Source organism: Vanellus vanellus (genome assembly GCF_965231255.1).
Source record: "Vanellus vanellus genome assembly, chromosome: 4".
Classification (NCBI taxonomy): Eukaryota; Metazoa; Chordata; class Aves; order Charadriiformes; family Charadriidae; genus Vanellus; species Vanellus vanellus.
This window is the reverse complement of record NC_138909.1, coordinates 15,760,767-15,787,329: the sequence shown is the minus strand read 5'-3', so window position 1 is coordinate 15,787,329 and position 26,563 is coordinate 15,760,767. Positions and strand designations below refer to the sequence as shown.

Below are 26,563 nucleotides of genomic sequence, written 5' to 3'. Positions count from 1 at the left end.
TCGGCTCTGCTCACACCGGACAGGCGGGCGCCTTCCTACGGCAACTCAGCGACACCGGGGCTGAACTCCGCGGCGACGATGAACCATCCCTCAGTCTCCAACCGCCGCCGCGGAGAGATCCCGGCCCCCCCTTCCCCGGCCGTCCGTTCCCGGGTGCCGCGGGGGGCGGCCGGCCTGTTGCGGGGGTACTCGCACCCCGGGAAGGGACAGCCCCCCTCAGCCCGCTGCGCGCGCCCAACGGCCGCAACCGCCCGCTCGCCTTCGCCCTCTCGCGCGTCAAACGCCAGGCGTCACGCAAACGTTGTAATGTACCAAAAGAGCGCGCACGCCCCCGCCGCCCGCTGCCCCACCGCGCCCGCCGAGCCCCCACCACCACTCGCCGGCACCGGGTCTGGGGGCCGCGCTTCCCCAGCCGCGCCCGCCGACGGCAGCAACGGCGGCGGCGTAGACGCCGTCCTTGTCTCCACACCTCTCGCCGCCGCCCGCGGTGGCCACCGGCGCCCCCGCCTCAGCGCGGGGATGCAGCGCGGGGCGACCGAAGCCGGTGAGGGTGTGCGTGTGAGGGAGGTGCGGGGGGTGTCGGCGCTGCGGGCCGGCGGGCGGGCGGCGGCGCCGTGGTGGCGTCTGCGTGTCTATTAGGAGGTGCGTGGTAGTGATGGCGGCGGTGGGTGAGACTTTTCCTGTCAGCGGATCCGGCTGGTCCTGCCGGCGGGCGGTGGGGCTGCACCCCGCCCCGGCGCTGCGCCGTGCTGCGCCGCGCCGTGCCGGGCCGGGCGGCGGGGAGCCGCGGGGAACGCCATGGGGTTGCTGGAGCGCCTGCGGAAGGAGTGGTTCATCCTCGGGATCGTGCTGGTCATCGCGGTGGCGCGGCTGGAGCCCGCCGTCGGCGTCAAAGGGGGTGAGTCCGGCCGCTGCCCCGCCGGCGACGCTTTTGCCCCGGCAGCTTCGGCGGGAGGTGCGGGGAGCGCCGGCGGGGGCCACCGGAGCCGCCGCCCGAGAGGCCGGACGCCCTCGGGGGGCCCGGCGATACTTTGTCAACTCCCGGTGGCCGGTGCTGCCTCCCCCCCAACAGCCTCCCGTCGCCTTTCGGCCGTGCGGGCCGGGCCCGGCGCTGCCCGGGGTGGGCCCGGTGCCGGCGGCAGGGCTGGGAGCGGGCCGCCTCGCTGCCGGGGTGCGGAGGCAGGGGGAGTTTGCGGGCCTTTCTGCGGGTGCCCCGGGAGGAAGGTCGCCGGTGGGTTTGCTGGGACTTGCCGGGGTGCCCCTGGGGCATTGGGGCGTCCGCGCAGAAACTTTGAGACCTGGAGCGTCCCGGGGGTGCAGGGGGACGGGCTGCGGGGTGCAGGGCACAGCCCGGTCCGCCGGGCCCTCCTGCCGCCCCCGCACCTCCAGCAGCTCGCCTTCTCTGCTCCTTAATCGGTCACTGTTTCTCAGGTACCCGTGAAGTATTTCACGGTGCGTTCCTGCGTGTATCTTTGCTAGGCGCTGTACCAGCTGCTTGAGTAATAGCCTGCTCTTTTTGGATTAGGAGTAATGAAAACCGGCTAGCAACTCACTTTGAACGTACTCCTGTTAAACTAAGTAATAACTTCAAGAACTTTAAGATGGGCATAAAGTCATTACAGTTCAGTGTATGAATGTCTGCCATCTGCGAGCTTCTCCAGAGGTGTAGCTTAACGTATATTGTGTTAAAATCCCAGGTGCTGTATTTCAGCCAGATGACTTTTGTACTTTATAATAACATGCTCGTATTTTAAAGATATAATTTTTTGTTCCCTCTTGCTTCCTCATGAAAGATGAGGGAAAACAGTGAAAATGACTGTGCCAGAATGATGGTGTCAAATGCTCACAGTAAACAAATCAGAAGAAAGATCTGTCCTTTTCTAAGCAGTGAGGTCTTGTTTGTTTCTTGTAACAAAAGCTGATGAAATATCTAGTGCTATTTTAAAATAAAGAGCCTGTCTTTTAAGTATAAATGCTGGCAGCATCTTCTGGTTAGTTTCTGTTGTAACTTTGGTTCCAGATGTTCACAATTTTCAAAAACAGATTAAATTTTATATTTTTTTTTTTCTAATTGATCTCTGAAGATTTAAGAAAAGGGATGTAGAACACTCAAACAGAATTCCTTTAGCAATTCCATGTTATGGGAGGGAAGGAAGAATCTAGTTGTACTTCTATACGCATAGATTTTTTTTATTTTTTTTTTTTTTTCTTAACAGAGCTGAAGTTTGAGGATAGACAGCTTCTCACTGAGGAGCCAGCCTTTTTCTCCCCCGCCTTAGGTTCTGGGAAAAAAAAGATTAAAAAAAAAATATGGCTCTGAACACTTGCTGTGGCAACTAAGGCTCCGGTACTTCATGGAGTTCAGGGTAGGCAAATTCCTGCTGTGCAAGGATCCCTTCTAACATCTGTGTGCTGTTTTGCATAGGTGAATAGGACCCACATGGAGCTTCTTGCAGGATCCATGCTGTGTTTTCAGCAGACCTTAAAGACAGCTTTAAATTGATAGTATCAGGTGGTTTGTCCCTTTCTGGCTTGATTGTCATGCTAATTGTTAGCAGCAATGTGGGAGATCCTTTTAAGTAGAATATGAAATGATTTTTCCTCAGTTTACTTCCTGCATGGAAGCACCGTGATGGAACACTTCATCTAATTATCCTACTGCAAAGATATGTCAAGCATTGACACGGTATTGTTCCTGGGATAACCTGCTTGGGAAATCTTGTAAGCATTGATTGAAACTTGTGAGCATGTGTTCCCCAAAGTGGTACCCTTTTTCTGAAGCTAGTTGATCTCCGTGCTCATTTTAAAACCAGGAAAAAAAAAAAAGAGCGGTGGGGGGTGAGAAGTACCAGCATATGAAAAAACTTTACAGGTTGTCATCTTCCAGCTGACAAAACCATGCACTCTAGTTTGCAGGGCCTTACTGAATGGCCAGCATCCATACCAGTGGAACATTGTGCCACAAATAACAAGATTTGTGCTGTTGCCACCTTCAGGGCATAAGCCAAGCCCTTTTTGTGTGTTTTCCTGTTTGATGAATGAGCCTATTTAGTTCCTTTGTGAAAAGAGCTTTCCTAACCAGTCTTTTGCACAAGAGATGGAGTCTGTTTTGACCAGAGTTCCCTGTGCTCTGTGAACGTGTGGTTGTTGTAGTGGTAGAGGTTTCTCCTGTGTAAAGGAGTTCAGGTAGCCCAGTGACAAATCCTAAAATAGAAAAACTGATTCCTGGAAGACCCCCAATCTTAGCCAGGCTAACTAACCCACTGCCAGTCTGCCCAAGTGTGTATGTGCATGTACATATATGCTCTAATCTTCTAAAAGATTAGAAAAAATATATAATTATCTGTCTATATAATACAATTTTCTATATAACTATATATATTTAGATATTTTTTCTGTTTGTTTTTTTTTTTTTCCCTCTGCCTGTTCAGTTAACATGCCATAATTTTGCAACTAGCCATGAGCTTTGTTGCAACTTTAACTCTTGTATTTCCCGCTTATTTTTACCTTATACTTCATATAGGTTGTTTAATTTATTTTATGTATTTAACACACAGAGTTTTAGTGTCTCATCAACAGAGTCCTCTCCAAGAGTAGGATTTGAGTTTAAATGACTTGAGATGCAAATTTGATTAGACTCAGTGTACGATCGAATCCCCCTAATTTAAGGATCATTGACCTTGTTCCAGTATGACCATCAATGTATCATTCATCCAAGAGAGCAGAAAGAGTCTTCTCTTCTGGAGTGTTGAGTAAAGGCTTTCTTGTTTACTGCTGCAGTTTTGCTCATGACAACTTACTGTCACTTGCAGAGTTAGGATATTACTTTGGTCCTAAGTAGACTGCTAATATTTTCTTTCTAATATAATAACTGGTTGAATGCTTGTGGAAAAAATGAGTATATACAGTTTGTGCTTGGTGGCTTCTGAAAGCAAAGTGTATTAAGAGAATTCATCATTTTTATAGGAGTGTAAAAAGTATTTTATTTTAATCTCCCTGATAAAAGCATATAAATATATACAAATGTGAGCCTTTAATATTGTGGAACGCTTGGAGGTGCAGGCATCTGCCCTTGCTGATCTCGCTGCAGCAGTCTGTCTGAAATGTGTTATTGTAGGGCTGGAATGAACCATTTTGCCACAGCCCTGTGGTGGGGGAATGACACAGAATTGTATTGCCCCGTGGAAATCATTGCAAGGTATGATGCGGTTTCCTCTGTGCAGGCAGCCAGGCAGGTGTGTGTATTGTGGGTGAAGAAGTGAGAGGTAGATATGTGAATGATATCAACGGCCCTGTGGAGGGAGCAACTAGTATTTTTATTTGAATGTACGGTTGGAGTTTGCTGATGCTATACGGATACTCTGATGACAGAACTGTGAAAAATTCCCAGTTTTCACATTTCCAGAATTTACCCATTAGTTCCCAGTGGCCTGTAGTCACAGAAGCTGAATTTGTATGACGTCATACCTCACTCTCTGCTCACTGGTTTGCTTTTGTTTAAAAAGAATAGCATGCTTTCTGTAACTTGATAGAAACCCTATTCTTTTTATTAGAAACTTTAACAATTAGATTTTCTCCAGGTATTTTTCTAAGTATTCTTATTTACTTTGATGTAATATATATACATATCATTATCTCTTTGACTGTAGTTCACTTTGTTCTCTGTGTCTATATTTTTTTAGGACCCTTGAAACCAGAAATTACCATAACTTACATTGCTGTTTCAGCTATATTCTTTAACAGTGGACTCTCCTTAAAAACTGAGGTACTGTAATTTTTCATTGCTTCATTCTTGTTTTGCTTTTAAAAGTTTTGTGTTGCTTTATCAGGTTTGAATGTAATTGGAATATTTAATTACTATGCTGCTGTTGTTGATGCTGGGAGAATGGCTAACAAGAGAAGATAAATATTGGACGTTTATGGAATTAACCCCTCCTTCATTTCAGAACATTCTTCACAAAGTAATGAATGTGATGAGAAGAAGAGTGTGAATAAATTTCACCCATCCATAGAGGGTGGGTTGCTTGATTTTGCAGGGCTTTGACTAAATGGAAGTACTGAGCACAGTTTTGAGACTGGGTCTGCACCCTGAATGTGTCCCAAACCCAAATCAGGGTGAGACCCAGGAGCACACTAGCACCTGCCTTCTGCCACACCCTCTGCACCTTGGCTTCCCCACTGCTCAGCTGAGATACAGTCCAGAAAACTGCGTATCCTAGGGTAGAACTTAGTAGAGAACTAGGCAGAGAGGGGCTATGTAGAGTGTCCATGCCTCTGTAGGACACAAAAAGAAGGTGTGAGCTCTCTGCCTCTGTCCTTCATCTCATCTGCTGGTGTGCTCTCTAAGTAAAACTGTTTAGGCTAGTCACTGGAAGATTGACAGAAGCAAAGATCTAGTAGCTTTAAGTTACCACACTGGATAGGCACAGGACAGCAGCTAGTATCAACACAAAACAGTTCCTCTTCAGATACAAGGCCAATATACAGGTCTTGGCAGTCTTTTCCTATAGGATTTAGTTGTGGAGAAGTGAACTTGGAAGTGCCTGTGTTCTGCTGCATATTGCAGACACTGAGACTTGTTTCAAATTTTGTGTCACACGTTTTTCAAAGAAGAACAATCCTGGAGTAAGAAGAGATGAAGGCGAGAACATCTTAGTGACGTGTAAAGGAAGCATGGAGAAGGGAAATGATGGCTATGTGCCAAGAAGACAGGGCACAGCCAGGGTTGAAACGAAACACTGCATGCCTCAGCTAGTCTAGTTTTTCAATTCCTTTTACACTGTTGGCTGTGTTAACAGGTGATGTCATTCATATATTGCATGATACTGATGCCTAAAAGAATCATCATTATATTGTCCGGTTATCTTCTGGGCAAGCTGGCGTTTGGATGAACAGTGTGTGTTCAACAAAAAATAATTTCTATACCTGTATCATGGTTATAGTGATAAAGTTGCAAAAGGAGGTGGTGTTTGAATTGATGGCAACCCTCTCCTTCTGTGTCTGCTGGCAGTTCTGGCACTAGAGCCTCTAGTCAATTCTGTAACAGCTATTTAGAGCCTTGTGGTCTTACGGGGAAGCAGGAAGAACCATGTTATCTATTTGCCTGGGACAGTAATTAATCCTAATGGAAATAGGCCGCAGAGATGCACTTCGTTCCACAGAGAAGAGGACCTGAAACACAAAGCTCAAGTAGTACTAATGGAGTGGAGTTTTCTGCTTTCAGAGTTAGGAATCTTTGCACGCAGAGAAAAAACATAAAACTTCTTTCCCTTTCACTAGTTTGTATCTGTGAAGCTTTATATTTGTAAAGCAGTGGTGAGCGAGAGTGACATCAGTAGCATTATCAAAGTCTTGATTAGATTCTCAGTGGTATTGTACATCTAACTTTTCCTAGTTAAGGTGACATGACTGAGAGGTTCCTGGGCAATGTGTCATGTCCTACTTTGAACTTGCATAACTTTTTTTCATCTGTGGTTCTAAAAGCAATATATTGATGTAAATGAAGCTTTTACAGGAGCTGAGGTTTATGTCCAGGTAGCTGATCTCAGATTGTTTTGGAAGCATCAGTTAGGACTGGTGCTATACATCCAGCTTTATGTTCCATCAAGAAGCTAAGCCTTTTCTGAATTTCTGCCATGGGAGTAAAAGATAAAGAGGAAGAAAAACATTTCGCTCATTGTACCTTGTGCTATTACTTTCTAAGATTGTATGTTGAAACCAATCCTTAAATGTGTTAGGAAGCCAGGTCATGATTTTATTAAAATACTTTGGGGTATGTTTTAGTTTAAAGAACAACCTGCAGTTGATATTATTAGTCAGTTAATATATCTTTTTATTGGATTGCAAAGTAAATAATTTCTGCTTTTTTCTTTATTAGTTCTTGACCTGTGTGTTGGCTGTTCTACCTTGGATAATGTATTAATTGGATCGAAATTAGTGTTTGGTATGCTTTATGAAATGACGAAAAGTTGTGTAAGTGTTCATGGAGGCCTTCTGATAAATCTGACAAAATTAGAAATAGCTGATGCTCTTTTAAGTTTACACTTCCGGTTTTATCTGCTGTGAAAGTGCATGCTCAAAAAAATTTGCTAACATGCAGTCAGGAAGCACTTTACAAAATAATTGGCAGCGTTCAGGGAGATCCTGTCTGCGTGTGGCCTTGTTGCACTTTCAAATCTAGAGGTGATTGAGGTCCTCGTATGTTTGTAGAAATAGTCTGTGTCCGGGAATGACAAGAACATTTGATTCCACCTTAACATAATGCTCTTTCAGTTTTCAGTGACTGGGTAGCTTGCTCTTTTAAAGCAAATACCTCCTGTGGGGCCCCAGAAGTTAAATCGCATACTTGAGTTATCCATTTTGTCGTGGAGGAATTTGACAAGCCGCTGCAAACACTGTTTGCTCTGTGTGGGTATTTGCCCAGAGGAGTCCAGCTATGACCATCTAAGCATGGCTGGGTGGCAACAAGGGCCCATGCTGACCAGCAATAAGCTAGGATAAGCTCTCTAAAGGGTTTGAAATACTGGTAAGGACAAGGTAACCTGTTCTACCTGTTGTGCAGAACCAGAGTCATAACTAGCAGCTTGCGGTAACTTTTCTGCTTTTTTGAGGGCTACAGTGACAGATGTATTTTGGGACAAACCCTTAAGAGGGTGAAGGCTGTTTGCCTTAGTGTTTGTTCTACGATCCAGTCTAAGGAATAACTATTCTAAAAGGCAATCACTAGAGACGTTTTAAAGACAGTTAATTTAGATCTGCAAAGACCTGTTCCACTAATACAGCATTCTTTCATGTGCTACATTGGCTGTGTTGTAATTGCCTTCCTTGCCCCCTGGAAGCTCTAACCAATCTTTCCCAAGTTTTTGTCTTGGATTTTGCTTTTGAAAGTATCACATGGTTTTCTTCAAATCTGTTTTTAAGGTGTTTTCCAATTGTAAAATTACTAATTAAAAGGGCACTTCTGTATATGTCACGGTGCTTAGATTGGGGGTGACTTCATAGATTGTCCACTAGGAAATCTGCCCTGGAGGTGACTTGGCAGGAGAGGAGGAGGAATTAGCATCTTTGAAAGAAGTCATTTTGTTTTTTCTCAATTATATTATTTACTTTTAAGATGTACACTTTTATATAGGTATTTCCAGGTATCTTTTTCTTCCCACACAGGATGCGTTTCTACTACTAGATGTTTTATTTTTGCTTTCTTTTTGAGATAAGATGAAATAGTAGTACAGTGAAGCTATTCATAACACCATAGGTACTGTGACAGGTTATATGTGAAGAAGGTCTGTTTTTTCATGCAGAGTCATACTAGCCTATGTAAGAGCTTTCTTTATTTAAAAAAATGTTGTTTTATTCAGTTAACCAAGCAGTGAATGTAATGATACTTTCTTGGTAAAACTGGATCAAGATGTGCATTTCAAGTCCACGTTTTGTATAACTTTAAGAATAGTATATGAACGGATGTGCGTTTGTGGTTTTTTTTTTTTTTTTTTTTTTTTTTTTGTGGAAGGTTTTTTCCCATAACCCAAATTTGGGAGGTAGTTTTATTAAGAGAGATGAAGTAACAAGGACACAGTGCTGAATTGCTAGTTAATTCCAGATGTGTAATTACATCAGTGTGCATTTGGATGGTCAAAAAAAGCAATATTTGATTCTGTTTCATAAAATTTAAACTGTTTTGAAGCTGAGAGAGGGTGGCATTTGAAGGTTGGATGCTGAATTACTGTAAATGGAAATACACTTTTTTATATATGTAGTTTTAATGCATCTGGGGTGTCAGATAGCTAGAGAATCCTAGCAAATTGGGTTTTGAATAAAAGTGCCATCAGTTCTTTTCCTGTTGCATTGTTTACTTGAAAAGAATACAAATTGTTTTGAGAGGGGGGGGAAAAAGGAATTTTTCTTCTCAATCTATGATAGTGGAAATGAGCTGAAACGTACAAGACTTTTTCCTTGTTCTCAAAAACTACATAGAAGATCCTTGGAGTGCCTGAAAAGACAGAGAGACACAGAGCTAACTGAAGGGTTTATTGCATAAGGATACTTGATCACCTCTCTGGAGTGCTCTTACAGTATTTAAAATTAATTTTTTGTTAGTTTGTTTTCTCAGTCTCCAGTGGTATTTTGCACTTAATTTGTCTGAATTTTATGGCTTGGCTGTTGTTAGCTTGTTACGGTCTTGGAATTCTTTCTTTGCTGTTCTTCATCAGCCTATTTTTTTTCCTATAGATTTTCTATTGATACAATAAATAATCAAAATCTGCTGCAGATTACTTTGTTTTTTATGGTTGCTAGTCTTCCCTTAAAAAAAAACACATTACTGTTTGTAATGTAAACATCCCTTTTTCACAGTATAAATGAGAATCACAGTTTGTGGCTCTCTTTAGGCTAGAGAAACCTGAAATCACACGGACACTACAAGTTTCCCTTCCTCTTGATATCAGCAGTCAATAAAGTAAACAGGCCGACAGCATAGTTAACACAGGTTTTGAAGCAGTGACAAAGTGCTAAGGCTGCCTGCTGAAAAGCTACTGTTATGAGAGCTACACTATTATTGAAGTGGTGGACAATTCTTTTGGAAAAATGCCCAGGAGCAGACAAAGCTTTTATGTTGTCTGGATGTACTTCATTATTAAAGAGGAGATCAGATGATCCCTAAAGGTGCCTTTTTGACACGCACTCTCTTTGTATTATAAAGATGATCCTAGTTTTTAAAGCACAAACGTGATCTTACTTCTGTTATGACTGCAACTTCCTCTCTTCTTTTTCTTTTGCAGGAGCTGACAAGTGCTTTGATGCATGTGAAACTACACCTTTTTGTCCAGATTTTTACACTTGTGTTCTTCCCAACAGCAATATGGCTCTTTCTTCAGCTATTATCAATCACACCTATAAATGAATGGCTTTTAAAAGGGTATGTTTAAGCATAATGGAGTGAAATATATTAGTAGCTGTCTTCTTAAGGGGCTGCTTAGCCTGCAATGGGTGTTTTAAGACTTGTATTGTTAACAGATTTTGCTGTTTGTTTTTGTGCTTCAGCACTTTGCTGTCAAAAACACAGTACATGCACAAGATTATCCTTTCAGCGATCTGGTCTCATTTTTAGAATGTCTGGTCAGTTATTTTCATATGTAGGGAGCTTGCAACAGGTTAGCTTTCTCTTTCACAAAACACAGCTGAAGTGCTGTTCTGGGTCTCAAGGAGGATAGGAAGAAAAGGAGTGCTGAAGGAAAAACATCAGTTGGTGTGTATGCCACGTACTGGTGTTCCGTTCTGTTTCTAAACAGTCTGTATTGAGCATTTCTTGCATGTGTCCAGACTGGGGTTCAGTATCTGCTCCTAGCTCAGTTATGGATAAACAAACAAACAAACAAACAAACAAACAAACCGAGAAACGAGAGAGAGTAAAGTTTTTGTAGGAGGAGAATTTTGAGATGAGCAGAAGTTAAGTTACTATGAAAACAATGTGTTTTCAATCTTTAGTGTACCCTGCCAATGTATGCTTCCAAAGCTGCATTGATGGTGCAGTAATGATAGATGTTATGAAAAACCAAAAACATAAAAAGCTTTTTTCAGAATCAAAGATCAATACTTAGCGCCATGCGGCTACACTGGAATGTTTGAATGCAAAAATCAATTATTTTAGAAAACTACTTAAAGAATCCCCATTGTTTCTTACTGCTTGGTGAAACATTGCTTGGGGAGAGTTTCCTGTCTTAAAAGTTTTATGATAAAGCTGCTCGTGTTTGTTTTTACAAGGTCTAAACCTAAAAGAACATTTTCTTTTGTTTTTAAGAAGCTTCTCCAGGTGTTCCGTATGATACTGAGAAGGTGAAATTGAGACATCATTTAAAAGTTAGCACTGTTTTTCTTACCAGTATTAGTACATCAAGGAAATGAAAACGTTGCTATGCAATGTCCGTTTACATTTGGCTATTCATAGTAAAGGTTAATCGTTAAAGCAAAATCATTATGAAGTTTTTCGTCAGCTAGAACAGAGACGTGATTTTCTACAGTGAGCCAAAATTCCCTCCTAATCCATGGGAGTCTCAGTTTCTGAAGTGCAAGGTGCAAGATATTTTTGCGGTTTTTGTTCCTTGCAGCACTTCTCATCCCTTCTTTCCTATGACTCTTGTGCTGCTTTGGCTCTTAGTATTTAAGGTACGTGATCTGTTATATACACAAGTATATGTGTATATATATACATACACACTTGTGAAACTGTGTGTAAAACTACATATATGTGTATTTTTTTAAAAAAAGAAACACTTGTATGTGTATATCACTAAACATGGACCCTAAACCAGCCTCATTTTTCCTGAAGGAATGTCTGTGTTTAACCAGTGAGCTTGTAGCTTGTATACTTGTATATGTTTCAAGCTGCCTTGCAAGCCCTTGTTCCTTGATTACTATTCCTGCTTTATCTTTTAGTGCAGTAACACTGTTGGATTGAGACTTCAATCAAAGAGGGGTCAGATTGAGGAGTTTAATGAAAGTTGTTGTTGGTTTTTCCATTGTGTGGCTCTGAATGCATTCACTGCAAAGGGAACCTGATGGGAGCTGTACCTTCAGTGTTATGCAGGTGCAGAAGATACTGAGCTTGTAATTCTAATTCTAGGACAACACATTTTAAAGCAAGTACTTGCATGTCCCTTTATGGGTACATGAAACGAAGGTGAGGAGCAGATGTGAGGAACTGCCTGTGCGTAACCTCTGTGTAACCAGAAGTTCATTCTAATGCCCCATGCCCCACAGCTGTAGTTTTTATTCCCTAGAAACACTGACGTACCCTAATGAAAACAGTGGGGAACAGGACAAGCTTTGGCAAAGTTACTTCCTCATTGTGCGTGTTTAGCACAGCTTGTAGTAGGAGCTAGTTGATAGCCTTCAGAGAGGCCTGGAAAAATAGGCATATGCTCCCAAGGACTTGCAGCACTCTTTGGCAGGGTGTCTTTCCCGAGGACTGTAGTTTTCCACTACTCTCTAAACAAGGTTATGCCTAAAGGGCACAGTCGAGCCCACAGTTAATTTCCCACCTTGCTTCAGAATGAATGGTCGATTCTCCCATCCTCTATAATGGTCTGTTTTGCTGTAAATGTTATTTGGGAGGGAGGTTTAGGTGCTACCAGCTTTTCCTCTGTGTTTCTACAGTTATGTTCTCCCCACCCCCCTGTCTGGGATGATGTTAGGAGGTTTGTTGTTTTGCAATGATTTTGAAATACATAAAGTAGAGCAGAAACTCACATCATCCCAAGCATCTTTTAAATTAATTTTTTGTTAGCTGACTAGATTTTGCATTGACAAGATCTATTTGAAAAGGCGCATGAAGCAACTTATTAATGTTTGCACAGATTCACCTATTTTGCCACTCTTAACACATAGCATTTCCAGTACAGGCAGTAAAGCATGAGATGGAAAGACCTGGTACAACATATGGCTTTGATAGTTCCATATCTAAAATACGTGACTATGCTGTACTACTTACTCAGTTGTCTGTAATGTACTAGCAGTTACAGGTACTATTTATCGCCCTTCAGCAAGTGTTTGGACCCCAGATGTTAGTGCTTGTAGCATGGCCTGAACCAGTGGAATGTTACCATTGGTTGTTCTCTGTAGTAATCTGCTGGCCATTAGAGGAATTTGTTTGTATATTGGTAGTGTTACACATAGTTGATACAAAGCAAGAAAGAAAAGTTGACAAGTGCATGTTTCAATACACCTGATTAAAAATATTTCCATTTAGTGTGTGCCAGGCTTTTTTGCAGATTAATATTTTCATATGACAAATATTTAAAACCATGGCTTGAGAGTGATTTTTTTTTTTTTTTAATTCCAAATGTATTATTTTAAATTTGAGAGGGTTCACAGAGATTGTGTTATTAAACCTTTCTCTTATAGTGTGGAAAATCCCTGCCAGCTGGGATGAATGCCCTTGTACACATTTCATACCTCTCTGGCTAACTTTGAACTTAATCCACCCCTTATTAGTGCAGGTCAGAAGTTCAAGGAGCTGACTGCTGAGAGACTACATAGAAGAGAGATAACAATATCACAACCGATGTAGGGGATGGACATCAGAATCACCATGTTTGCTGTATATTTTCATATATATTTCCAAACTTTCCACACAATTTCTTTTTCCTGTATTTCTTGGGTTTTCAATATGAGCTTATCCTAAGTGCTTACAACTCTCTGCTTCCATAGCTTATTACTTCACTGTAAACTAAAGGTACAGTGTACTTCCAAGGTGGTGTTTGACGCTTTGTGATTGGATTTATATAATGCTTGCATTGTTTTTCTCTTTCCTTTTCCACAGTGTCTCTAGCTGACAAATTGAATATCGTCATTGTCATTTACCTGTTTCTTCTATTTAACCTTTTTGTGTATTTGCAGCATATCAGTTGCACAACAGTATGCTCCCTGTTGTTTGGATTTAATAGTTCTGTGTGCTATAGCTTCTGTGCGCTATAGCTATTGCGTTTCTCATGGATGGACTAACACAGTTACAAGTTCAAAGTAGTTCACTGCTAGTAATTGATCTGAACTAGAATAATGTCTCAAACTCTAATACTTGAAAACAGATGTAGATTCCATGCTTTTGAGGGTTTTGCAGACTATTTATTTCATGCCTTAGTGTTCCTTCAAGTCAACATAGTTTTTCCTCCGAAGGCCTATTTTACTTAGTCCCAAATTTAATTGTAATCTACTGTGGTATATTCTTGTTTCTAAATACACATTTGATACAACTAGTTTTTGTAATAACCACTTTTTGTGGACTGTCTTTGAAAACAAAAGGAAGCTCACCAGTTTTTCTTACTCTGCAACAGTACTTACTATATACGTCTAACTTTGCTGCACAAACAATGGAAAAAAATGGCAGATAATAATAATGTATTTTAGACTTCTAAAATGCAGGAGAAAGATTTTTGATGTGTTAATTAATGGAAGTCAGGTGATTTTACAAAGAAGTGAAAACATGCATAAAAATTAAACATTTGATGGCCTTTTAATTTCAGGAAATAAAAAGTGTGATTTTTTAATTTTTTTATTTTTTTAGCAGGGGTTGATGGAAAACAAAATATAGTGGGAACCTGAAATAGTGAGCATGGTTCTCCTTACTGTTCTACTTAGCAGTAAGCGTTTTTATCACTGAACAGCTTTTTCAAGAAAATATAGGTTTATAGCCTCCCCTCCCCCTCTCCCCCCCAAATAGCTACAGGTATCTCAAAACACTACAAATGTTATTGCATCAGGACACATGATGCAGTTATCTTTGTGATAGATGTGTACATACCTTTGTGAATCATAGATACGGTACTATAGATGGGGAAATGAAGTCACGGAGAGGTTAAGTGTTTGGGTTTTTAAATGGTGACGTGATTCTTCACTGTGGTGGTTGGTAAGAGATGTCATAGAAATCCTGCCAGCTGGTGCAAGGCTGTAACTGTAACACAAACTGATTGGGTTGTGCAGGTGATAGGATGATTGTTTCTAATCAGCTATTTGGTATTTTAAGATTTTAGGTTGCATAGTGTTTGTGTCATGTGAGAAATGTAACATTTCTTTTTGTTGTTTCAGCTTGCAGACAGTAGGCTGCATGCCACCTCCTGTGTCTTCTGCAGTGATTTTAACCAAAGCTGTTGGTGGAAATGAGGTGAGTTTTTGTTTTGTTCTTGAATGCTTTTTTTTTTTTTTTTAAACAGAAGTTGAAACAAATATTTGTTTATGATGAGCTTGTGTGGCAAAACACTGACTGCAATATGATGCTATTGTGGTTTGTAAAACCTTTTAGAATTAAAGCTCACGTATTGTGTTGGTGTCGAACAACGGAAGTAGTGTTATTGGCTGTTATTGTTCAAACTGAAAGAAGCTCAGTCTTCTGAGGTGGTAGAAGTTGGTGTTAGGAGACTTCTGCTTGTTGTTGCACTGTAGTTTATAACTGTATAATGTTCATATACTGTGTACTAGTTATCTCACAGACCACTAGCTTTGTGGTGAAGAACTGCCCTTGCAGTGATTGTTTGGGTTGTGTTTAGTATTAACAGGCCCTATAGCAAGAATTCTTCAAGTTTGAAGCTGCAAATATAGCAAGTGGTGATGGAGATGAAAAATTTCATTTAAATCTTATATTGTTATTTACAACTGCATGAAATGAAAATTCTGGGAATGGGAAATTCTCTGACAGTGATGCAATGCAAAGTTCTCAACAGATAGGAAATTCCAGAATTGAAGTTGTTTGTGCAAACTCAGTTTGGTCATGTTATATTTCTGCCTCAAAGTGGCATATGCTGACTCTTTCTTTATCCATAAAACACTTACTATTTTAAGGAAGACTAGTTAGCATTTAGGATTTTAATCCAGGTGTGCTAATTAATGAGGTTGCTTTCTTTAGATCTGCTTCCTCATAACTGCTGAAGGTGGGTGAGACCTAGTAGGTGAGGAAGGGAGAGAATAACACTAAAAGAGGTTGGTTTTAAAGCTAGGGTTGCTGGGGTGCTGTTCTGGAGGGTTAGAGCCAAATCTTAATTCAGCTATAGAGCTCCTGTGTGAGGTTGGGCGAGTCACTTCAACCACATTTGTTAAATATGGCTATTAGTTGTGTACTTCTCATTTTCTGAGTTCAGACTCTTGGGACCGATTAATGTCAGCTTTGAAAACACATGATAGCACTGAAATAGATTGAAGTTGTACTTTGTACTGACAAAGTGCTGTTTAATTGCTCTATCCTCTGAAGAGAGACCCAAAGCATCTCAAGTCAAGCATCTCTAATTACGGGCAATCCTGATGCACATCACTGTCTCCCAGTTTGCTACCTGAAAACAAGAATCATAATATTGTCTGATGGAGGTGCTGTGGAGTAATTAGCATAAGGAAATAATTCAGGTACATAATAGTGATCAACAGAGAAATGAGAAGTTTTCTAGTTATGACTCTAGATGTCGGTGCTGTAAATTATACAAAGATGCCACATAGTGAACAGTGAGGATGAAATGAAGTATTGAATGAGTGCTCATTCAGTGGTAGCGCTGTCTGTCTTATCCTTAGAGCAAGGAAAAGATCCTCTGAGGAAAAAAAATAAGGTCTGATTGGTTAGTTGAAGGCAATATCATACAGCATTTGCATGCAGGAGTGAGAGAGGTACTTTAGTTTCTTGACCACTAGAGTTCACCTTTTTATGGTAGTAGTATTCTGGGGGTGTGTGTATCTTATACCAGCTGAAAACCAGAAATGTTGTCATGTGAGTCTTGTGTAAGTAATTGTATAAATCGCTGACAAAGTAAGCTTGAACCTCTAATTCTTCTGTACCAAGCCAGTGTTGGAGGAATGTAAAAACACATACCTTGTTAGTGACACTTGCAGATAGTTGCTGACAGCAGAGGTAGAGTGAATCAAGAACTGGGAGTTCTCAGTCAGACTCTAGGAAGGTGTGCAAAAGAGAAACACCTTTTAAACACACTCAGTGTTTGCACACACGACGGGTGTGGCAAATTTATTGCCGAACTTGAGCGAGTTTCCAATGCAAACATATTTTAGGAATTTGATGCTTCTCTGTTGTTCAGACTATTGTTAATTTTTCTTGAATAGCACATCCCTCATGCTAGGGGAGAAGACCCTTTCACATCTCTCCTTGCCAAATTTCACCTAAGCTGTTATAGATAGATTTCTCTTTCTGCTATGAATAGAACAATGGATTTTTTTTCCTATTTTAATTTAAATCCGTTCTGATCTATGAAGAATTTAAACCTGTGAGTCAACTGGAAATATAAGTGACTGTACTGTGAGAGCGTGTGTTCATAATAATGTCGCTTAAACTGCTTTTGCCTCGTCAGGCATGTATCCCTTACCTAGAGAAATTGATTTGTCTGAGGGTGTACCTACACTGCATAATGTAATATGAAGATAAATGAGCTTGCTCAGAAGCAATATAGCAAGGGAGCTCCACATGAGCTAATTAGTCTGAGAAGTGTCCTGCTGCTGTAGAGTACAGGCACACCCTCAATAAGTACCCTGAAGACCTCTTTGGATTTCATGACACACAGCACATGAGAGCTGTGGTAGCTGACTCTGTTATGAAAGTATAGAGGGTTTTAGGTTTTCTTTATTTAAATAGAAGTGACTGTTGAATGTCAGTTTGGACTTGGGTTATTCTCAAAGAAATATCAGGCAGTATGGCATGGTAGAAGTAGTACTCACCTGGGGCTGAGGAAACGTGGATTCTGTTTTCAGCTGTCATTAACCTCTTGGGTAAAAGAGTGGGGTATTGTGTCTCTGCGGTTAACAGTAATAGGTAATGGCAACTTTGTGAAGTGTTTGAAGATCAGTGCTGAAAAGCCTTATGTAAGAGTTGTGTTTTATTGTTCTGGGACAGGGTGATTAAGTATTTGGTCAAGTGTTTAGAAAGAGAGCCTACGTTACAAGAAGCTGCTTGGATGGGGGATTTTGCTGCATATCAATTGGAAAATTTGGTTGTTCTAGAGGAAGTAAATCTTTATCAAAAGCCCTTTGTCAGCAGTAGCCTTCCACCATCTAGATGGCCAGGCCCAGAGATTGGCGGTGAAAGGAGTTAAATCCAGTTGGCAGCCGGTCACAAGTGGTGTTCCACAGGGCTCAGTGTTGGGGCCACTCCTGTTTAATATCTTTATTAATAATCTTGATCTCAACGAGGGGATTGAGAGCACCCTCAGTAAGTTTGCAGACGACACCGAGTTGGGTGGGAGTATCGATCTACTTGAGGGTAGGAAGGCTCTACAGAGGGATCTGGACAGGCTGGATTGATGGGCCGAGGCCAATGGTATGAGATTGAACAAGGCCAAGTGCCAGGTCCTGCACTTGGGTTGTAACCACCCCATGCAGCACTACAGGCTTGGGGAAGAGTGGCTGGAAAGCTGCCTGGCAGGAGAGGACCTGGGAGTGTTGATTGATAGCTGGCTGAACATGAGCCAGCAGTGTGTCCAGGTGGGCAAGAAGGCCAACAGCGTCCTGGCCTGCATCAGGAATAGTGTAGCCAGCAGGGCTAGAGAAGTGATTGTCCCACTGTACTCAGCACTGGTGAGGCTGCACCTTGAGTACTGTGTTCAATTTTGGGTGCCACAGTACAAGAAGGACATTGAAGTGCTGGAGAGGGTCCAGAGAAGGGCAACAAAGCTGGTGAAGGGTCTTGAGAATAAGTCTTACGAAGAGGGGCTGAGGGATTTGGGGTTGTTTAGTCTGGAGGAAAGGAAGCTGAGGGGACACCTTATTGTTCTCTACAGCTATCTGAAAGGAGGTTGTAGAGCGGTGGGCGCTGGTCTCCTCTCACAAGATACAACTGACAGGACAAGAGGAAATGGCATCAAGTTGTGCCAGGGGAGGTTTAGGTTAGACATTAGGAAAAACTTCTGCCTTGAAAGGGTTATCAAAGACTGGAACAGGCTGCCCAGGAAAGTGGTTGAATCGCTGTCCTTGGATGTATTTAAAAGCTGTCTAGATATGGTGCTCAGGGACATGGTTTAGAAGTGGGCCCAGTAGAGTTAGATGACGGTTGGACTTGGTGATCTTAAAGGTCTTTTCCATCCATAATGATTCTGTGATTAATAAGGGAAGACAAACAAGTCAGTCAGCACCTTGCTTGCTGTAGCTGTGGCATTATGGTCGGGAGAAGTGTTATGCTTGGAAGCCTTTTGGCTTTTAAGTCTTTTGGTGTTTGAGGGTAAAAATTAACATCTTCACTTAGCTCTGATGCATGAGTGGTTTGGTGGCTTCTTTTAGGGGCTGGAAAGAGCCTTCTTCACAAGTCATAGGGGCTATGGGAGGAAAAGATCTCTGACTTTATACAAAATCAATGGAAAGACAGCAAAGAGATAATCAGACTGAAAACCGGTAGCAGATTTTGTAGGTGTATTGGATATTTTTTTGCCATAATCAGTGGAGGAGAAATCAAGTCTTGACACTAGCAGAGTGGAAGAACAGAAGATTATAGCTGCAAAGAAAATAATGGAGTGACTAGTTTGCTCTGAGTACTGCTTGTTACATGGGACTGAAGGCAAACTTTTCAAATCTCATTTCCTTACATATCGCCATTGATGGCAGTAGCAGCAGCAGAGATGTTTAGCTGTCAAGGCAGCGTTTCTGTACGACTTCAGTATAACTTGTGTACTAGTAGTGATACCTGCCTGTGGTTGTTGGAAGAAGATATGGTAGAGGTTAAAATTTCTGTCTGAAGATCTGCCTATGTAATTCAGAGTAGCTAGGAGCTAGTATCATTCTATCCAGAGAGTTGTTGGCAAATGAGAGATGTAGGTGGTGGGGAGGGAAACACTGTGCTGTCTGAAAATGTTGGCTTTTGGAGGAGAGGAGTATGATTTATCACTATTCTATCTTTTGTTTTGGTGGAAGTAGCTGTTCTTGATGTGATGAGCAGAAATACAACTTGTCCAGTAGGGCTACAAATTCACACCTGTTGACTCTGTGACCCATTTTTCAACTCCTCTCTCTGGTCTCTGTATGATGTGTGGTTTGTTTTCTCAACTCTTGTTTCTTCTCTGTTTCCCCCTCTTCACCCTGCTCATTCATCATTCCTCTTGTGATCTCTTCCTATATGATGTTACTTTCATTAACCCCATAAACAACTTTCTAAACCAGCCTATTCCTCACTTTTGTTGCACATACATTTAGTTCATCAGCAAAACCAGTTTCAAGTACTGAATTTAGTTTGATGCATATGAAGCCCCATATGAGCAAAAAAATGTTCATGTGTACACTGGCAAAAAAATAAGGAGGGATCGCCATGAGAAATCAAAATCTAAGTTTTAATTTGGCAATATTTTCTCAATTACTTAGTTGTTTCTGTCATCAATAACACTTAAGAAGTCTCTTGATTTGTGAAGAGGCCAGTCCGTGTAGTTAAAAAAACGGGCCTCACTCTTGTTCTTTGCTCTTGTTGAGCCGTGAAAGGTCAGGGATTTAATAACATTATAGCGTCTGACGGCACAGAAGGCTTTTTTTGTGTCATTTTTTTTCCAAAAGTCTTGTAGATTTTCAATGAAAATATAAACCCCATTTCTTGAAAAGTCTGTTTCTAACTATCCATTTCCACAAGAGAGAGACAAAGAAATATGTCAGCATTTCAAGGTACTATAAAGACAAACCTATTAAAAGCTCAGAGATCCTCAGACAGAAATGCTATAGAGATGCCAGATATTACTACAAAGTATTCAGACAGCAAATGTCATACTCTCCTTAAGAATCAAAGTAATGAAGAAAAGAAATTGAAAATTAGATCTATAAGTCTATTATCAGTTTGGGAGAAAAAACAATTTGTGATGACTTTTATGGCAGCTTAATGACATATTTTTGAAACGTGTAACATAACAGGCAAAAGCTGTGATGGAATTGTACAGATAAATCGTGGCAGACAGTTCATTTTATTGAAGAATACTTTGGATATTTTGCTATCTCATACACAACAAAACCATTGAGGATTTTTTGTTCAGTTAAGCTGTAGCTTGTACAAAATGTCTTAATCAAAGTGCTGTTTTATTTTCTTGCAACTTTCATGTCGATCTGCTATGCCTTTTGTTAAACAAGGTGTTGCGTATGCAAGACAAGATTTTGAAATATAAAATAGGCTATAATGAAGAAAGCTAGAAAGGTATTTATGAAATAAGATATAAAGTAAAGAAAGAGTTCTAGTATTGATTTTTAGATTTGTTTTTTGAAGCAGATGTAGACATAAAACTGTAAATTTTCAAGGTCCACAGCTAGCCTTTCTGGAAAAGAATCAAGGGAGAACAGTAACATTTTGCCAACAAATTATGTGCAATAGTTTTAACTTATATTTTAAAATAAATAGCATATAATTACTCACTGAGAAATGAACACTGGAAATTTCCTCTGTTGGTGAGTGGTGGCTTTTTTTAAGTAAAAACGAAAAAGTGAACCCTAACACTGCTGTAAAGTCACAGGAAGGATATTGATTTCTCTAAAAATATCTGAAGTTCTTTGAACTGTGTATATGTGTACATTAACCTTTTAAAAAAACAAAATAAAATGAATAAAAAGAAGTACAAGCTCTCATGGTTCATGATTCATACACCGATGCACCAGTGTACCGAGAGTGTTTACCCTTGGAAGGTAGCACATGAACATTATGAAACAAAATTGCTTCAAATAAACTGTATGTGTCATGATGTGTCATGATGTTTAGTTATCTTCTATAATATAATTTTTTCTTCTATAAATATTAGTAAGAATTTCCAGTAGTGTTGTCTAAAATTTGAATTTGATTTCTAAATCGCACTTCAAATATTCATATTTTTAGGTTTTGTTTTTGAAAGGGTAATTTCATTCTATTGTTTTTAAATTTGATACTGTAAAAGGAAAAAAACTATTTTTTTTTTTATTTCCTAAGTAATACATTTTGTCTGCCTAGACAGATTAAATAGTTCTAAATGAAAATGTAACTAATTCTACCATTAGATATTACACCAGAGTCTCTGGGAAATGTATGAGTGTCAGAGGACAAATTTAGGGAAGGTGTCTGTACTTCACATGTACAAATATAAAGAATTAACTGTGTCAGCTTAAGCCTTGTATGTACATAGGAGCTGTTGTGCTATTAAATTCACCCACTCTATTCTAGTATTATGGTCTAATTTTTTATGTATCCTATGAGTTTACTTTTCTTCTATCATTACTGTGCTTTGAGCAGATGGTTTTTATTGAACTATTTATTGACACTTAGGGGTTTTTCCTTCCCTGAGTGGTGAGTGCATTTTATATCCATCAATGCATAGGAGTAGCCCAAATTATTACTTACAATATGAATTTCATCACTATAATGTGTCCCAGTCACGCAGCTCCATTACATATCTCTAGAGTTCTTCATCGTCTTCTCAAATCTTCTATAACCCAAAGCAGTTGTGGAATCTTCTGGGTATTTTTTTCCCCTCTCTTACTGCTCTCCTTTCATTTATTACTAGTAGTTCTAATATGGGTCCACTATTAAAGCTGTTCAGAATGGAAGGAATTTTTAAAGGCATTCAGCTCTGCTCTTAATTCAGTGGAAGGAGATTCAGGCTAACAGCGAGACTTCCAAAATCCCCATATTCGAGCACTTCACCCCCAAGCTCCTTGCTTCAGCTCGTACGAGGTTTCAGATTCTCCCAACACCTTTGAAACACAGCTGATTTACTACCCCAAAGTATCAGTGGTTGAGTTAGACTTGTGATGAAAGATTTAATTTTCTCACTGGTTGCCAGTACCTCTAAATCAGGGTCTTTCATATGGCTCATGATGTGTCCCGTGGAAAAAGCTCCTTTCCTACACTCCTGGCAGTGTGAGAGATTAGGGAAGTGCAAGAAAATACATTACATCTCTTAACTGCACAACTTTATGTACTGTTAGATGTAGAACTTGCAGCCTTGTGTTCAGTGTTCCCAAATCTGGGGTGCTTGTAGCAGCCCTGCCATAATCTAGAAAGTTGTCAAATTCTGTGTTTAAGCTATGCTGAACTGCTTGGGCTGTGGTTGGAAACTGCCTGGAATCATCATAGCCTTGTGTTTTTACAACAGTGTTTGCCCGGTTGTCCTAGAACTGACTAAAACTGAGTGTTTTCAGAGGCTTTGCTGTTGCTATTCTGTGATGCTTGGCTGGGGAGACCAGTTTTGTCTGCTGTGAGACATTCAGTGACCTGAAAGCTGTTTGTGGCATAAAGAAGCCAGGACAGAAGAAGAGTCTTGCTCTCACGCTTGACCAAAACGGCCTTTTAAAGCAAGGTGATTTTATATTTGTCTTGGTCTGCAGGTTAATTCAGTGTAAAATTATAGTGTGCAAGAGTTTCCTTTATTTAGCAGGGAGTGCTGTATGAAATGCATTGCCTATGCAAAGCAAGCATTTTTAACTGTTTGAACACGGTGGTAATATTTCTATTGAAATATTTGCAGAGTCGGGTCTACTGGCCCCCTAAAACTCAGCTTCTGTACTGTCTGTCTGGTGTTTACTCTCCATGGCTGTTTGAAAGAGAGATTGCAAGTATTTTATAGCAAGGGAAATATGTTACCTGCTCTCCCATCCTCAGTTTTTGAGAGGAAAGGCTATCTTTTGGAGAGCAGTGAAGACTGGAGATATTACTCTGAAGGTGACAGCTTCAAAAAGTTACAAGTGACTTGTTTGCAGTGGAGTGGTTTATGCAGTCTTAATTCTATTGAATGCTTGCATGATGCCAGCATTCACTGTGTAAGGGTCACTTTCTAATGGCTTTCTTTTGGCAGAGCAGCGCAGACATTTGCTGGCACTGAAATCCAGCAGCATGCTTCTGGTTCCCTCACCTGTTGGCTTACAAAGCAGATGCTAATTTAATATTAATTTTAATAGTAAGTGAAGTGTTTAATCATTGTATATGTTAGGATTGGTGTTAAATCACTGATACTGCAGAAGAGAAACTATTCAGCTTTGTTGCTTGTAGGTGGTTTATTTTCTACCATGAATGATAAAGGTGGTTCCTTTGACGTCTGTTCATGTGTTCACCTGTCTCTGTGGACCTGGACCCTCTTTCTTGCACAGAGGGGTACTACTGCAAATGGTTTAGCATGGCTCTCAGTGGCCCTGGCGTTGTGACTGGGAATGAAAACATGAATTTATAAAACTAGAAAAAGCTAATATGCAACAGTATTGATTGTCAAAAATTGAATTAGTTTAGTATTTCTTTCTAAAAAGAACATTTGGAATGGTAACACGTAAAGCATTGTTAACATCTTGAAATCTTAAAAATACGTTTTACATATGACTGTTTGCAGCTCACTGCAGATAAATCAAAATTAAACATGCCTATCGAAGACAAAATGCCCTTTAGGAATATCTTCAGTGGATTTAGTCAAGAATAGCATTACGGTTCCTGAAATGTGCAAGTTCTGAACACAGGCTTGTAAAGAGATGTTACATTGTTCCTCCTTTCTTAAATTTGTCCTTTGTGTGTTAAAATTAAAGCTTTAGAATATTTCACTTGGGAAAGTTTTTTTTTTTTTTTTTATCCAAGCATGTTTTTATCTTGTATGAATATATTTGCTTAGTGACTAATAATTATATATAAGAAAGAAAGCAATCACGCTTGCAAATTAAATATTTCTATAATTTGTTTTCTTCAGCTGTCTTTTTGGGTGTGCAATTTTAAGTCCTGGTTTGTGGAAATCATAGCTGTAAAACATGAAGCAAGATTTTCAGTTAAAATTACTATTATCTTTAAATTTCATTCTTTTTCAAGGAAATTAGATGGATTTTATTATCCTGTTTTCATTATTATGACTATGAAAGAACATCATGAATGTTTTTGTCTTCTAAATGGTTTGTCAAATGATTATATTCAATACATGTTAAGAAAATCTCTTTCTGTGAGGAAAACCTCATCTGTCTGAAGTGGCACAACAAATTTACAGATTCCTTTATTTATATAAAAATAAACAGGCCCAAATGTATTTAAAATGTTTTTACAGAACTCTTAGGAGAAGATAGGATATTTTAGAAGTGTTTCCGGTTTGTATTTTTCTGTTAAACTGACTTTTTTGCCAAATGCTCTAACAAATGAACAAAAAATGTGGAGTGCAGTAGAGCAGCAGATTTTGTCTGATTTCAAAGCATTATTTAGGCTCCAGTTTGTGGGAAATATTGGCCCTATTATGAAGTCTGAAAACAACAAGCTACTGGTAAACTGATTCTGGACATGTCGAAGAAAAGCCACATGCCTTCTGGGAATCCTTTTTCAGACATGCAGTGCCCACCCACAGCTGGGTGTTTTCCTGCTCGGCTAGGATTTTTGCAGGCATTCCCTTGTGCGTATGGCCTTTTCTGTCTGAAATCCACTACTGTTGCTGCCACTTTCAAAATTAACAAGGATGGAGGGGAAACAACACCACTCGGAGTAGCTGTAGCAGTGGCTTAAACTCTTGTACTTACATGGGAAGCTCGTAGGAGAAGATGGTAGCGTTCAGGAAATTTTAAGGGGCAAAGGAGCGTTAGTGCGCTCACTGTAATATAGGCACTCTGAAAGCACAACAGCCCCTGATTATTCATCTGTGTGATGGGGGAGAAGAAGTTTTACTATTAAATATAATCTTTGCCAGCTCATTCAGTACCTCATCGTATATATCTCCACCACAAGCTGCATTTCCAGACCGTTTGCTTCTCTGGCATCTTGGGTCCTCTTGCCACCCTCAGCCTGACCTCTCGAGGTCTACACTCTCTGCCTCCGGATCCTGCCCTGCCTCAGGCCCTCGTACGCATCCCCAGGGAGTTGGCACCAGCTGCCTGGCCGCTCTGTGAGACAGTGCGAGGCAGAGGCAAAGTGGGAACCAGTAGGAGCCATGGTCGCGCTTGGCAGCATCTTATTATTATTGGTGTGCACCTAACACTGTGAGGTAGTAGCTATGTGCTTTTTGACTACGACTGCCAGCCAGTGCTTGAGTTAATAAGGTAGATAACACTTCTGAATGAATTCTCCCCAAGATTCAGGGGAGCAAAAGACTTGCTTTATATTGAGGTGGATACAGTAGTTCTAACTTCATCTATTTAATTTTAATAATAAAGGGATGTTTAGTAAGAAATACATGAGCAAAGAAAGAAGTGCAGTGATTATCAGCAAAGAAGTCAGCAGCCACCGACTAACTAGGTAGTCTAGTGCAGCAATTCTGGTAATTATGTGGCACATAAACTAAAGAGGCTATTATTGTGCTTGAACTGAATTGTGTTTGAGCTGGTAAGTCCAGAGCAACAGTACATTTCCTGAATTAGTTTGCCAATTTACATATGTTACTACTTCTGTGAAATTTTGAAACTCCCTGTTCTAGCAGGTATTGAGGATTACTGCAGCAAGATTCTCAGAATGTTGAATTTCTAGTGTGTGTATGACTTTGCTTAGCTAGACCTTTTTGTTGTTGTATTTTGTAATGATCTAAATTCATTTTGTTTGTTGATATTGTTGCAAAATGTCTGTAATGTATATGTGATGTATACTTTGATGCATACTGTGTGAGTGTTTCAGCTCCAACTGCATATCCAAAACCTTTTAAAAGGAAATCTCAATGAGCCTCATGGGGCAAAGTAAATTATTACATATGGTGAACTCTTAAGTCATAGACCAAGGTCATGGCAGTGAGAGTGTATTTCAAAAAGGTTTTATCTGTGCTTGGAAAGCAAATGAAATCTCTCATCATTAACTTTAGAATTACAGTTATAAGAGGATTTTCACGAGAGGTGAAAGATCAAGTTCATGGCGGACATAATGGAGTCTGAAAAGTTCTTTCTCAGACATAATACTAGGGCATGAAACATTCACTGAGGTTTTCACATTATCAATGGGGAGTTTACAGCCCCTAATGTGGATACTGAAGATCAGAATCGTTGTAATTGCTACTATTGTGGTTTTATTTCAGCCTTTTTAGATGGAAAAAACCCTCTTTTTTGTAATATTGTGAAGACTTTTAGAAAAATTTCCTAGCTTTTCAGCTGTGTCACTCTCTGTCATAGCATACAGGCAATACCTTCCCTAGTTAATAACGGTAATCCTTCTGTAGAAATATAATTTAGTAAACCT

At 40.3% G+C, this 26,563-nt stretch overlaps 1 protein-coding gene across 1 annotated transcript in view; it reads left to right on the top strand.

Annotated features, from left to right (window-relative positions):
* Window positions 1–798: 798 nt before the first annotated feature.
* SLC10A7 (solute carrier family 10 member 7) overlaps window positions 799–26,563 on the top strand; it is a gene marked incomplete at its 5' end in the record, with an annotated part of 148,826 nt that continues 123,061 nt past the window's right edge. The window contains 4 exons of the mRNA XM_082482651.1: window positions 799–898; window positions 4,683–4,765; window positions 9,777–9,913; window positions 14,578–14,653. Of these exons, the coding sequence (XP_082338777.1) occupies window positions 799–898; window positions 4,683–4,765; window positions 9,777–9,913; window positions 14,578–14,653 (396 nt within the window). The remainder of the gene's footprint in view (window positions 899–4,682; window positions 4,766–9,776; window positions 9,914–14,577; window positions 14,654–26,563) is intronic.